General features: G+C 44.0%; 2 protein-coding genes across 5 annotated transcripts in view; one reads left to right on the forward strand and one right to left on the reverse strand.

The window, feature by feature from the left end:
* Positions 1–1,298: 1,298 nt before the first annotated feature.
* On the reverse strand, positions 1,299–12,232 carry TXNDC9 (thioredoxin domain containing 9). 4 transcript variants are annotated; one of them, XM_031605224.2, is made up of 5 exons: positions 12,153–12,232; positions 10,208–10,424; positions 7,494–7,612; positions 5,053–5,307; positions 1,299–2,663 (listed from the first exon to the last, which is right to left on the reverse strand). In XM_031605224.2, exons 2-5 carry the CDS (start codon positions 10,394–10,396, stop codon positions 2,546–2,548), a joined length of 681 nt encoding a protein of 226 aa, XP_031461084.1. In that variant the 5' UTR covers positions 10,397–10,424; positions 12,153–12,232; the 3' UTR covers positions 1,299–2,545. The 4 variants fall into 4 exon arrangements, with proteins under 4 accessions (XP_031461084.1, XP_031461083.1, XP_089983400.1 ...); XM_031605223.2 differs by having other exon boundaries at positions 12,126–12,215; XM_090127274.1 differs by lacking the exon at positions 12,153–12,232 and adding an exon at positions 11,716–12,078.
* Positions 12,233–12,884: 652 nt separating this feature from the next.
* The window catches only part of EIF5B (eukaryotic translation initiation factor 5B), a 32,030-nt gene continuing 30,575 nt past the window's right edge, over positions 12,885–14,339 (forward strand). Inside the window, exon 1 of the mRNA XM_031605221.2 lies at positions 12,885–13,027. Coding sequence (XP_031461081.1) covers positions 12,993–13,027 — 35 coding nt within the window. The 5' untranslated portion in view covers positions 12,885–12,992. The remainder of the gene's footprint in view (positions 13,028–14,339) is intronic.

Genomic DNA, 14,339 nt, shown 5'->3' on the forward strand with positions numbered 1-14,339 from the left:
CTGTATGTGAACATTTCTCATCTATTTATTCCACAATACCCCTTCAGGGCTGGCACATGCCACACCAGGTGCCATTTTGTAATTAGTCTAGGTTCAGGAGCCTCAGTTAATTGTGTCCTTATATACACATCATGTCACAGCTGAAAGCAGCTAATGACATACAACCCATGCCTTCTGGGTACTGCGTATTCTCATCTTTTCTATCAGTTTCATTGCCACCAGTAGACTGATGACAAAAATCAAGCTTTGTGCTTTCTGAATTTCTGCAGTTGACATTTTGTTACACTGTGTTCTTTGTATTGTTCTCTCTCTAGCTTGCTGAAACATGTCTCACTGCCATGGACATTTCACCAAATAATCTGTACCACAAAATTACTGAGCTTTGCCTCAGATGAAAAATGCATTCCCCAAAATGCAAAGAATTTTCCACAACTTAAAGAATTTCTACATTTGAGATGAAAAGAATTAATGGTTTTGGATTGCTCAAAGCAGTATGCAGATCAAGACTGGAAAACTTACCTGAATAACCATCCAGTGACAGTTTAATTCTTCATTCGAGGCAGAAAACAGAAACAAAAATCTGAAGCAGGCAGATCTGTGTGGTTGCTACTTGAAAATAAACCAATCAATACAGTCTCAACCTCCTCTTTTATCCAAACTGCACATTCCTTGCAAAGCCCTTTGCATCAGCACTGGAGTGTGTGAGTCATGCTACAAGCCAATGAAGGGACAGGTAGAACTGAAGATTAGCCTTGAAAAAAAATCAGCAGCTTAGAGGGACATGAAACCACAGCATAGGTATTGTGTTCATAATGGAGTTATTCACACAAAGAACTTAATAACCTTTGACAGTGCTACATGCCAGAGTCTTGACAAGCAGCTACCTAAATGCACATCCATGGAACATACAGGAATTTTAAACAGGATTATATATTTCCACATCTACTTCAACATAACTAAGACTCAGAGATGAGCCCTGCTAAGGCACTCTTAACAATGCTGTTGAAACATTTGTTTCCTAAATCCAATTCCATGCAAAAAGAACACCTACTAGTGCAGTTAGAGAGTTTATGCACTGAGAGATCAGCTTGAAGCAAGCCTGCTTCTAAGGCACTAACAGGCAGCTACATCTTAAGGCGATTGATTAATTTCTCAAAATGAAGTCAATGTCAGGACAATAGCTTGCTACAAATCTAGCAAGAGCACATGCAACACCGACAGACCACTGAAAGAAAATAACTCAGAGCACTAGACCATCTTATTGGAAAGAATGCAAAAGTCAACATTAGAATTAAAATAATTTTATTTCAATGTACGTGAACTGAAATAAAATATAATAATTATTGTTTAGACTTTCTTGCAGGGTTATATTGCTGGGCTGGCCCAATGGCATTCTCCACTACAAGACAGGAAGAACCACTTCATTTTTTTGGGGGGGCCAATTCAAAGTATCACCTTAGAAAGAGTCCTCCAGCACACAGCAAACCATGATTTTGAGAATAAAAGAAAAAAAAAAATTCAACTCTTCACCTACCCAGAAAATGTATATCATGTTCCAAAGATGCTCTCCCTTGAAAATTCAGCCCATTACTGAAGAAACAATACACAGAATGCTGAGCTATATCTAAACAGATCAAGGTTTCTCCTTAATTCTTTTCTCTAGCCCGCTCTCTTGTACAAAGCATCTGCTAAAAAAATCCACACATTCAAAACCATGTAACTATACAAACCTGTTTTACAGCTTACAGTGCAATGTGGTTAAGTTATGCAATGTCGTGACATGGCACCACGAGGTAAGCAATCCTCTATTAAAATGTACAATTCCTGTACCAATAACTTGTGGTGCTTTACTGACAATAAATAGTTGTAAGTTTGAAGAGAACTGGAAGATGAACAGATAGAGAAAAATTGAATTGCTTCTTGTCTCCTTTAATGAAAAAAATAAAAAAAAAAAGGAGCTTAAATTCAATGAAAACAATAGGAAAGTAGTTCTTGACACAACACAGTTAAGTCGTGGACTCCTTGCCAAATGATGTGAAAGCTATAAAGGTGTAATGATGGTTAAAAAGATTTGTTTTCTTTTTATCCAACAAATGTTTTCAGACAGAGTTCCCCAAACCAGAAATTGCTCAAACTATTTCCTGAAGAAGCATCACTATCTGCTTACCCTGCTTTTACTCTTCCTTGTGCATCTGCTTTTGGCCACTGAGACTGGATACAGGGCCAGATGGACCTTTGGTCTGACTTGGTACAGCTGTTCCTAACAGTTACTTCACAACATTTCATAAATGTACAGTTAGACAAAGTTCATTGTTTGCAACACGTGACTTAGTTAGGACTTTGATTTTTGAGTTACAAATGACTTCCAAAAGAGAGAAAAAAAATATTTTAGGCTCTCTTCTGATATGACCCAGTTGTATAAAACTGTATAGAAAAAGTGAGCATTATGCGCAGATGTAATGAAAAGCAATAAGATTTACAAAAATCATTCTTAAAAATGTACCAAGCATAAACAAAACATGATTTATAAATAGATTTAGCTGTTCTAGTCATCATCAGAATCTGAATCATATTTCTTTCCTCTGATGGTCTTCTTATCCAACTTTGTAAAGCTTGTTCCAAATTTCTTTTGGCTTTGAAAGGGTGGCTCCATCAAGTTTCCACTAAAAAAAAAAAAAAAAAAAAAAGGTGTTGATTAAGGCTATATTTATGCAGGCAGAAAACTGCACTTACAGCTACCTGTCCCTCCAGAAAAAACACAAACACCAAGCGAACACAATCCCTGCTCCCTAAAGCCACCCTGAGTAGCACTGTGCAATTGCCAGCAGAGCATATCCTTATTTGATACTATGCACAGCCTGGTAGGCTGTGGAAGAACCCACATCTCAGTGTGCACTTGACCTTGTGAGTGTCTTCTCACTAGTGTGTGGGTGCAGAGGTTACTGAATCACAGAATGGCTTGAGTTGGAAAGGAACCTCACGTATCACCAAGCTCCAACCCCACCACAACATGCAGGGCCACCAACCTCCCCATTTAATACTAGACCAGGCTGCCCAGGGCCCCATCCAACCTGGCCTTGAACACCTCCAGAGACAGGGCATCCACAACCTCTCTGGGCAGCTGTGCCAGCACCTCACCACTCTCTCTGTGAAGACCTGCTCTCTGACATCCAACCTAAATCTTCCCTACTTGAATCTATAGCTATTATCTGTGTTCACATAAAGCTGGGGCTCCCGCATTTTCTACAGCAGATGTATGCAAAGAGGGGAATCCTCTCCCCTCATTCAGACAAGGGTGTAGGTGCTTTTAATTCACATGACCCGTAAGAGGTTTGCATGTCAGTGTTAGGGAGTGAGCAATTAGAACTTTTTAGAATTAGCTACAGAAGGCTGTTTAAAAATTTGTTATTAACACTTTGTAAATAACATGTTGGAGCTATTGACTCTAAATGCAAAGTTCACTGACTGCTAGTTAATTACATGTCAGTAATTAGTCAATACACCATCTGAATCCTGATTTTACTCAAATCAATGTGACCAGAACAGTTTTCCTCCTAAATACAGCACATCCTTTCACCATCTGCCATCCCTCATATACTAAAGGAAAAAGAAACCCACAAAAAACCCAAACACCTGTTTTCAGACTGATGAGGAACTCTAGAGAGTGGGAAACTGCATTCAGAGCCACGTAGAAACATTTATAAATGAACGTGTCCAGGTATGATCTCCTGGGCTGTGCAGATATAGTGGCTGGCTTTCCAAAGTCAGAGTACCAAACTTAGAGTGTGGAAAAAAATGAACAAAATGTTCTTCTAGAAGCTTGACTATGAGTCAAGCAGAAAGGAAAATTACGCAGTGAGCCAATGTACTAAAATTTAGCAAATTCAGCACAGCTTGGTACAACTCCACTGAATTATTTCTCCCATAAAGGGGTGCTGCTGTCTACAATATATATCCACACTGCCTTTAACTCCTCTGTGTATTCTCTTGTTACTGAACAGGCAAGTGTTGTTATCAATTACAAGTTTTCATTTTGGTCACCTGAAGTTCAACAGCTAGCAATAGTTTATTTGCCTTTGAGATATAGTATCTCTTGCCAAAATTTGGGAACTAGGCATTTAAATAAATTTTAGAAAATGAAGTATTAGAAAAAGCATTAATATAGCTTATAGAGTTTTCATTGAAGTGAATCAAAACGCTCAAACTTTAATGCATTGCAATTGTGACGCCTGAGCTTGTTTAGAAAGGATTACATTAAGCACAGGACTCAGTCAGGTAAGCTATTCTATATACCTGCAGTGGAAATGCTAAGTCACAGCCTGACACAGTGACTGAGCACTGGTGGGAAGGCAGGGCCAACCCAGGGGAGCTCAGGTGCATGCATTGCCTGAGTGACCAGGAGGGGTGCAGCTAGGATCCACCCCTTCCCAAATCTCATTTAAGGGCTGGCAGTGGAGGCAAGGCTGTCTCACTGGAGACCCCTACATACTTGAGGCCTCCTGAAGTTAAGCAGCTTCTTTCCCTTGTTTCTGTGCCCAAAGCTGTTGCACTTGAGTGAATCCTCACTTGCTGCAGCCTGGGATCTTGCTGCCCTGCTGTCATTGTCATGCTTTCCAGGGTGTTACAATACCTCACAGCAAGAACTGTGTTTATTTTATTACTGTACCAAAAAGAATATATAATGATCATTACAAGACCTCAACATGTTGCCGAAGATATGCACTTGCTTTCCCTTGCCAAAGTACACAGATGAAATCATGCCATAGAAACATAGAATGGCCTGGGTTGAAAAGGACCACAATGATCATCTGGTTTCAACCCCCCTGCTATGTGCAGGGTTGCCAACCACCAGACCAGGCTGCCCAGAGCCACATCCAGCCTGGCCTCGAATGCCTGAGGGATGGGGCATCCACAGCCTCCTTGGGCAACCTTAAACTCGTCTGTGCCTTAATCATACAGTGTATCAGTCAAAGTTACAAACTTTTAGATTCTTGTCCACAAGCACGTTCTTGCACTGTATCTAAAAAAAGCAATTACAAAACTGTTAATTACCTGTAATTAATTATGTCTGCACAGCCTAATCTCCATTCTAAGGTCTCCGTAGTGAAGTCATCAGTGTTACCGAGATCAGTGAAGCCAACAATATAGTCTTGTGTTTTTCCATCTTTTATTAGTGCTACAGTTGGAATTACTTTGATGCGCAGTCTCTCACACAAGAAAGGAGATTTTTCTGCATTTAACTTCAAGAATTTTGTCTCAACGTGTTTTTTTGCCAATACAGTCAAATGCTTGTCCATTATTTGGCACCTGTGAGGAAAAAAAACCATATGAAACATTAGTATCAGTGAGATGACAAATGCATACAATAACAGTAAAGAGCTATTTCTATCATGTTGCTTCTTTAGACATCATCTTTAAAATTAAAAATTTAGTTCCAAGAGAAGCTGTGTTCAAAGGATGTCAGACCTAACAATAGAACAATAGCCTGGAGCACCTTTATTACACAATTACATCATCAATTTCTACTGTTTCTTAATTATACTCCAAATCCCTCATGCACCAGGAAAGCCTCTTTCTGAAGACCTGCATTTATTGACAAAATCTCCTCCTGATCTCCATTCCTCCTGCTTTAGTTTCATTGTCCGTGTGCTCAGAAAACTTCTCATTAATCAACTTCCTAACTTCATAAAAGTCACAGCCTCCAATACTCAGATACAGTAACTCACTGTACACAGAAAAATATACTTGCAGAGCCCTTCATTAATGCCAAAGGCAAGTATTTCACTTTTCTGTGGAAAAGTAGTAATAATGAACATATAATTATCGTTTCTCAGCTAAGGGTCAGTAACATCAACTGCCCAAAATACTTCTCAAAAGGCAGAGACATATGGACCTGTCACTTGGAATCTTCACATTCTGAACTTTCTTCTTGGAGTGGTTTGGCTGAGCTGCACAAATCTGTGAAGTGACTGTCCTTAACTAAAGAAGGCTGAGAAGATCAAAAAGCTGGAGTGGATGAGGATGAAAACAACTCGATAGTGTGGATGGTAAATCTGACAAAATAGGTTCAAGCTGGTTGTCAGCATTACATGTTTCACAGAGAACTTTTAAAGAAAGTTTCTCTTCCCGTCTGAGACTACACATTTAATTGGTTCAAACAACAGCAACGAGATAATCCATTCCTGTTTTAAGCTACTTATTTGCACAGGTAATTTTCCAACTTTGTTTTGTTTACTAAAAGCTAGCTGAATCCAACGGCTTCAGATACTAACAATGTTTTGGTTGGAAGGGACCTCAGAGACCATCCAGTTCTAACCTTTCTGCTATGGGTATGGACACTTACCAGACCAGGACGCCCAAAGCCACATCTAACCTGCCCTCAAACATCTCCAGGAATGGGACATCCATGGCATCTTTCCTGTAGGCCCCCTTCAAGTACTGGAAGGCTGCTCTAAGGTCTCCCCAGTGCCCTCTCCAGGCTTAAAAACCCCAATCCTTACAGCCTGTCTTCACAGCGGAGGTACTCCTGTCCTCTGATTTTCCTTGTAGCCCTTTCTGGACCTACTCCAACAGCTTCTTGTCATTCTTGTGCAGGGGATCCCGGAACTGAACACAGCACTGCACGTTGGGGTCATATGAGAAACTCAGAAAAGCCCTTTCTATTTTACTACCTCTATTTTACTCAGAAAACCTAAGATGCAAATACCTAGCTGCATAATCTGGATTTGACCTTTTTTCTATTTCTTACATTGAAGCTGTTTCAGTTTATGTTCCATAAATCAGACAGAATGCAACTTGGGGAAAAAGATAGGACAACTGGCTCCTCCTTCAACAAGCAGTGCAATCTGCAATTGCACTTCAACAGAAGGCACTGAGATAAGCCATCTAGGAACAGCTTACAACCCAGAACTTCTGAAATTCCTCCACAGCAGTGGGAGATCTTATTTTAGATTTGCATTCTGAGTCAGGACGTTTACTCAGATCTAGGTCTCTCACAATCTAAAGAAGTGACAATTACAACGGTACAGGGCCAAAGAGAAAGCAGCTGTAACTGGTATCCAGAAACCTTTCAAAGTCAAAACCTTAAATACTAAAGGTGCCTACAGAGGTTCATATTTATATTCTGATTTTGTCTGTCAGAACTTCCCAGAATATCTCCATCTGGAATAATGACAGTGATCTTTCAGAAGTTGCTACTCTTATGTGGTCACTAAATGTAGAGAGCTGGCTCCCTCAAACTAAGTCAACAATGACCCACAGCCCTGTCTCACATAATTCAAGAAAGTTTGCATAATTGATTAGAATATAAATGCCAAATCACATTCACCTCATTTGGAAAGCAACATGTGATTTTTGGGAAAAAAGCAAGAATTGGAAAATCATGGAATTTTCATACTTCTAAAAATCTGAATTTACTTATGAGATTTTTAAAAAAGTGCTTTTATAAACAAATGTAAAGAGGAGGTTTCTTGAACATCAGTTATTTACTCTACCTGAAAGTTGTATCTCTGTAGAAGTGGCAAACCACATTTTTACTTTCTTTGACTTCTTGGAAAAAGTCTCTCTCACTTGGGATTTCTCTGTACTCTCCATGTCCTTTAGAAAGCCACTCCTTAGGGAAAACAAAAAGAAATAATTAGTATAGATTTAGTTAGCCCTGCATCTGCTGTGCCAGCATGACGGCTTTTAAGAACCAAAAACAAACAAACAAACAAAAAATAGAAGGGACTTCAGTGAAAACCCATTTCATACAGGAATAGGTAGAAGGCAGGTGGTTGAGCTGTAAAATACCTCACATATTTGTAAACACAAGTCTTGTTCTGAATTGCACAGATTTCTGCAGCACAGCCTCTTAGTGAGATTAGACTAGCTCAAAGCAGAAATTCTCCAAATTGATAACCGTAAACGGACAGCTTGGTCGACTCTACATTGCTTTTGCACAATGAAAAATAATAATAATAAAAAAAAAAAACAAAAAAAACCCAGCTTCCATAGCACTGAAAATTAATTACAGTGCATTAATAAGAAATTCTTCACTGTGAGAATGGTGAGGCAGTGGTACAGGCTGCCCAGATGGCCCGCTCTGGGATATGGGCAAGGTAAGGCTGGATAGGTCTTTGAGCAGCTTGATTTACTGAGAGTTGTCCCTGCCCATAGCAAGATGCTTGGACTTTAAAGGTTCCTTCCAACCTAAGCCATTCTGTGGTTCTGTAACAAAAAAAAAAGAACAACAACCAACCAACAACCTACAAGTATAATCATATGAAGAAATTATCACGATGCAAATCAAAGTCTGACTTATTTTTCCAGAATATCATGGAGCATCTTACTTTTCACTCAGTAGTAAATTACTTCAAAATTGCATTTAAAAATGCAAGGTAACAGTGTCAGAAGATCAACTGATAGAAGTACATTTGTGCATGTGAACTTCCATATGTTCGTATCTAAGAATACCCAAGTGTCATGATTTTAAAGAAAAAAAGGAAAACACTAGAACCAAATATAACTGTTAAAGTAATAAGTAAATAGCATAACATTTTTTCTGCTTCCACATGTGGAGAATCAAAGCCATTAACACTGCCTCTTGTCCAGAATTCCAACCATTCAACATTTTACTGCATTCCCAATTCAAAACAGGACACGAGCCACCACAGCCAAAGGATCTCCTCTCAACCCAGTCACCTTCATCCTGCCCCAGTCTGTTTCTTTCTTCAGGTTTGCAAAGAATAAGTTAAGAAATCTATGGCTTCCCTATTTAGAATTCAGGTCTCAGACCATATGTTACAGAAATATAGGAGTCGGAAGGCACCTCTGAAGATCATAAATCCAACCCTCTACTAAAGCAGGTTTGACTACAGAGGAAAGTGTCCAGGATATCCTTTGAATATCTCCAGAGAAGGAGACAATCACTTAGTGTAGCTTTTATTCAGAGCTCTGTCACTCCCAAAGTGAAGATGCTTCTCCTTATGTTCACATGGAACTTCCAGTGTTCCAGTTTGTGCCTGTTGTCCCTTGTTCTGTCAGTGGGCACCAATGAAGTCCAGGATTGCAATTCTACTTTCTGTCCTGCTTCTTCCACACAAGATTCTGAACTCTACCACCTTATGATCACTGCAGCTAAGGTCATCTCCAGCCTTCACATCTCCAACCAAACCTTCTTTGTAAGCTGAAAGTCCACCAACACACATCTTGTTGGCTTAACCACCACTGTGTCAGAAAGCTACCAGCAACACTTTACACGAACCTCCTGGACTGCACGCGTCTGGCTGTGTTTCTTTCTGATGTCCACTGCAGGCTGCCAGTATGGTGTCTATAGCTGTAAGAGCTTTATATCTTTTTGGTTGTGAAGGGTGGGGACAGAACTGGAGTGTTGCTTTTGTGGGTTACCAGGGACCAAGGTATTGCTCCCAACACTGTCCACACCTCTTCAACTGCTCTAATGATGGCTAGGGGATCCTGGCATCTCTCTCCTCACCCTGGGGTCTCCTCAATTTCAAGACTCCCTTCACACGCTTCAATCCCCACTCTGCATGCTGCTGCAGAACACGCCTGCACTGGAGGTGTCCACCTCAGAGCATATATTACTAAAACTTTGTGTTTTCAGGAAGAAGTATGCTGAAGAAGACTTCTGGGGGAGCATGAAGACCAAAGTTTAGCAAGAGATGCTAGGAAACAAAGCAGAATTTCTTCCTGCAAGAAATGAAAAGTCATACATAGCCAATGTTTCATTAGATTAGAAGCAGCATGACAACTAATTTCACCTCAGAACAAGGACAGACTCTACCATCACTCTTCTACAAAATGCCTTAGAAAAGAGCAAGCACCACTCACATGCCCTAACTAAACTTCTCCAGCATCTGGAAACATGAGAAACATGAGGAACCTCAAAGGCTCATGGCTAGGTTGTCTGCAAGGCTTAGCTTTCAGACAGCAACATTCACTGAATAATGACACACTGAAATCTTTGTACTAAACTCCTTATCCTACTCTTCCTGTAAGACAATCACAGAAATTTTTTTCTGACTCTGAATATCACAAATCACACAATGTGTGGACAGATGCTTGCTTTCCTAAATAATTTAAAATTACTAAATACAAGAAACTGAGAGAAAAAAATCCACTTAGTTCACCCATACAATTTTTCTAGGATTTCCAAAAAGCCTGTTATACCATACGAATCAAAAGCCTATCTTAGCATAAGAATTACTTGTTTCTGCTGCTGGGCCTTTTTCAGTGCTTCAAGTCTCCTTTGTTTCAGGTGTTCCAACTCATCTTCATCCATTTGGTCGAGCTTCTGCATTTCAGCATCCAGATGTTCTTCCACCACCTTGGCAGTCTGAAGTATTTCATTCTCCAGAACTTTCTGAAGTATTTCAACAGATGTATCAGCAGCCATCTTTAAGTATAAGGTGATCTCCTCAGAGCTGTGGAAACAGTGATACATGGCGTGAGAGCTTTCAGTTAAAAGCCTTGTCTCTCTGACTTGCAGTTTACATCCTACAGAAACAAAATGCTACTGTGTTTAAAGGTACTGTACACAGTTATTTTCTACATAGCAACAATGAACACAGATAGCAACAAAGATTCCAGTCAAGTCCATACCAGATCCTGGCACCTTTGACAGTACACCGGAACATGAAATTACTACTCAAGTAGTAAAATGAATCAGTTACAAGGAAACAGTCATCCTGAACCAGATCCACATGCCTTTAATTAATATCCTGAAACTAGAAGATGCAATCGGAAAGCTCCATATTGCTGGGAGAACATATAAGATCATAGAATGGGCTTGGGTTGAAAAGGACCACCATGATCATAGAGTTTCAACCCCACTGCTACGTGCAGGGTCACCAACCACTAGACTAGGTTGCCCAAAGGTCTCAGAATAAATCTAAGCAGAGCTCAGTGTGAGCTTTCAGTAGTCTAAATGCAATTACTTTAAGTACTTGATGCATGTTAACATATTTAAACCTGAATTAACATTCCTCCCCCTTCAGCCAAAAGGGGAAGCAGTCAACTGCAATTGCTTTAGGTCAATACACCGCTTCAATTAATAAAGGATAGCTATTATTGCAAACATCACCTTATGGCAGTCAGGGAAAGGATGTAAGAAACCTCAGTACCCACTACCTAATTGTTGCACAAAGAAACACGGCTGAAATTATTTTCTATAAGATTTCTCCTCTCCTAACATTTCAAAAGGCAGAAAGTATTGAAACCAGGTGGGGGAATCTAACTGGTTATTCTTCTTGAAAAACTTCCACCTTATGCAGCAAAAAACTGTTGCTGTAATAAGTGGCAGTTTCAAAAGAGAAACACAGAGAGAAAACAAAGTCATTGAAATTGGATTCTTTAAGTGTAGGACATGATTTGGTGTGCTAGGTGTACATCCCAGGGTACTTTTGGCTATGATGGTCTGGTGGTTGGCGACCCTGCACATAACAGGGGGTTGAAACTAGATGATCGCTGTGGTCCTTTTCAACCTCAGGCCGTTCTATGACTTCCCACAGTCAGCCTACCAGCGCCATCGGCTTCCAGAACACCTTGCACATAGAGGCAAGAATGCATTTTAAGCAGCGATGGGCAAAGCACCAACACCGTGGCAGTACTCCAAGTTTAATGCACCGTCAGCACTGTTGCACGGCTGCCACGCCGTATACGCGGCACAGGCTGAGCCGAGCCGCTTTTTACCTCGAGGGGAGGTAAGGAGCTCACCGACACAGGGCAAAGAGAGATCTTCAGGATAGGGGCGGAGCCGAGCCCTGTGCCGTTGGAACGCCGTCGCTTCGGCCTCCGAAGAAACAGGAAGGCGGTTAGTCAGCCCTTCCGCTCCCCGCCAGCTCCCAACAAGCGTTCCCACAGCAGAAGCCGCACCGCAGGAGAGCACTCGGGTAAAGCTACAGCCCCGCAGGGCCGGGAGGCGCCGGCACTGGCGTAGCCGCTACCAACAGCTACTGCCCGCCCACCTGCCTCACTGCCCGGGGGCGCGGCCACCCTGACAAACAGAGGCCGCCCGCGCGGCCACCCCAGCTCCCGATGAGCTCAGTGACGGCCCCGAGAGCCACCTTACCCACCCCAGGACCGCCGCGTCCCCACGGCCCGCAAATAACACCACCGACACTCACCCGCTCCGCCGGCGCCACTCCCCTCACCTCGCTCCCGCCCCGCCTTGTCACGCTCTGGCAAAGTCTCGCGAGAGCCAGAACGGGTCATGGGGGGGAACGGGGGGCGGGGCAAACTGTCTTTTCGCACGCTCATTGGTCAGGAAGGCGGACACGGAAGCGACGGCGACCGACGCGCGTGCGCCGTGCCCGTGAGGGTGGCGGCGGCGGCGGGGAGCAGTGGGCGCGATCCCCGTGGTGGCCGTTGCTGGGCGGTGTAACGGCTGCGGGGGGAGCTGAGGGAGCGGCCGCGCGCTTTCCGGGGGTTCCTCGCCCGGGGCGAGGCGTGTGGAGCGCGGCGGGAGCGTCACGACCGGGAGCCGCTTGTTTCGGCCCGCGCGACCGTTGCCGTGAGGTGAGGGCGGCCCCAGGCGGTGCCTCCGCGCTCCGGGAGCGAGAGGCGTGGCTTTGGCAGCCCCGTTCAGGAGACCGCGCGCGAGAAGAAGATCCGCGGGTGCGGCCGCTGGGACATTAAAGTGTGCTTTTAAAAAAAAAAAAGCAAAAAAAAAAAAAAAAGCGTTGTGCTCTTTTTGTTTCCTGGAATTCCCACCGCGGCTCTGCCGCAGGTGGGGCGGGGAGATAACGCTCGGAGCGCCTGCGGTGCGGGGCCGACAGTGGGAAGAGCGAGGCCGCCGCGCTCTGACCTCCGGCCGGCAGGGGGCGCTCTCGGCGGAGGGCTCGCCGCCGCTCTCGGCGTGCCGGCGCGGGGCAGGCCGGGACGGCGCGGCGGGGGCGGGGCGGAGCGGGCGGCTCGCCGTATGCACGGGGCTGCGCGCGGGTGCGGGCGGCTGGACGGCGCTGAGGCGGGCGACGAGCCGAGGAGTCGCCGCCATGGGCAAGAAGCAGAAGAACAAGAGCGAGGACAGGTAGGGGAACGGCGGCCGGGCCGCGCTGTCTCTCCCCGGGAGCGTGACAGCGGTAGCGAGTGCCGGTGTGGCGGCGCTGAGTCAGGCCCTGCCGGGGCTCGAGGCCTCGCTGGGCCCGGGCGGCGGAGGCAGGGCGGGCCGCGCTGCTTCGGCCCCGTTCTCGGCCCCGCGTGGCGGCGGGTTGGCTCTCGGTCGCCGGCTAAAAATAGCGCCTGGGCCCGGCTGCGGGACTCAGTGGGCTCACTGCGGTACTGCCCTGTGGGACAGCGCGGAGATTGCCCCGGCTGTGGGCTCCGACCCTCTCGTAAGGGCGGTTATCGTGAACCATATGGAGCGCTGAGTGAGTAACGTCAGGTATGTGTGTTTCAGCAGGGGAGAGCGTGTGCTGTTACTTGTCACTATGAAGTAGTAATAAAAACGTTTACGGTTGGCTCAGAGCGTGCTTCTGGTTGTTAATGCTGACAGAGTTAAAATGAAAGTTATCTTCTATACACGGATGGATAGTGCTAGGATAAGGGGGAATGGTTTAAACTGAAACGGGGGAGGTTTAGGTTAGATATTAGGAGGAAGTTTTTCACACAGAAGGTGGTGACACACTGGAACAGGCTGCCCAAGGAGGCTGTGGATGCCCCATCCCTGGAGGCATTCAAGGCCAGGCTGGATGTGGCTCTGGGCAGCCTGGTCTGATGGTTGGCGACCCTGCACATAGCAGGGGGGTTGAAACTGGATGATCATTATGGTCTTTTTCAACCCATTCTGTGAATCTTAAAGTGTGTGTGAACCTGAAACTCTACAGGTCTTTTTCCTTACCCAGGCTGACCACTTCATGAGTCATTAAATGCACCTTTTCATGGAAATATCACCATGAAATCTATTTCACGAACTGTCATTTTTTCTGGCTCTAATATGGGTGTTTTTACATTAATAATCTGTACTCTTATCTCCTTTTTCTGTAATTCCACAATTCTGTAATTTATTAATCTACGGCTTAAACCACTTTATGTTTTCTGGTACTTTCTGGATAATAAGTATTTTGCTAGCAAAGATTGATCTTGGCTAATTACTTTTCTCTCATGCCTTTTGCTGTACTATGCATGCTGGTTTGTACTGTCTGCTATTACAGCTTGTTTCTTGGGCTGTATTTCACAGGTGTGTCTCAGGAGCAGCTCTGGCAAGGGAATGAGTCAAGTGTCACTTGAGGAGGAAGAAGGAGGGGTTGGAGTTTTATGCTCTTCAGGAAGGCAGATCCAGTGCTCTCTGTACCTGGTGTGTTAGATGTCAGAATCATGCAGAAATCTTTGGGTGCTGAGGT

This window comes from Phasianus colchicus, chromosome 1, assembly GCF_987193195.1.
Source record: "Phasianus colchicus chromosome 1, bPhaCol1.hap1.1, whole genome shotgun sequence".
NCBI classification, from domain to species: domain Eukaryota; kingdom Metazoa; phylum Chordata; class Aves; order Galliformes; family Phasianidae; genus Phasianus; species Phasianus colchicus.

Coding starts and splice junctions, on each gene's coding strand:
- TXNDC9 (XM_031605224.2), bottom strand. CDS start 10,396: ATGGCTGCTGATACATCTGTTGAAATACTTCAGAAAGTTCTGGAGAAT. Junction 7,613..10,207: donor AGGCCCAGCAGCAGAAACAA/GTAATTCTTATG, acceptor GTTTTCCCTAAG/GAGTGGCTTTCTAAAGGACA. Junction 2,664..5,052: donor GCAGACATAATTAATTACAG/GTAATTAACAGT, acceptor TTTTTTTTTTAG/TGGAAACTTGATGGAGCCAC.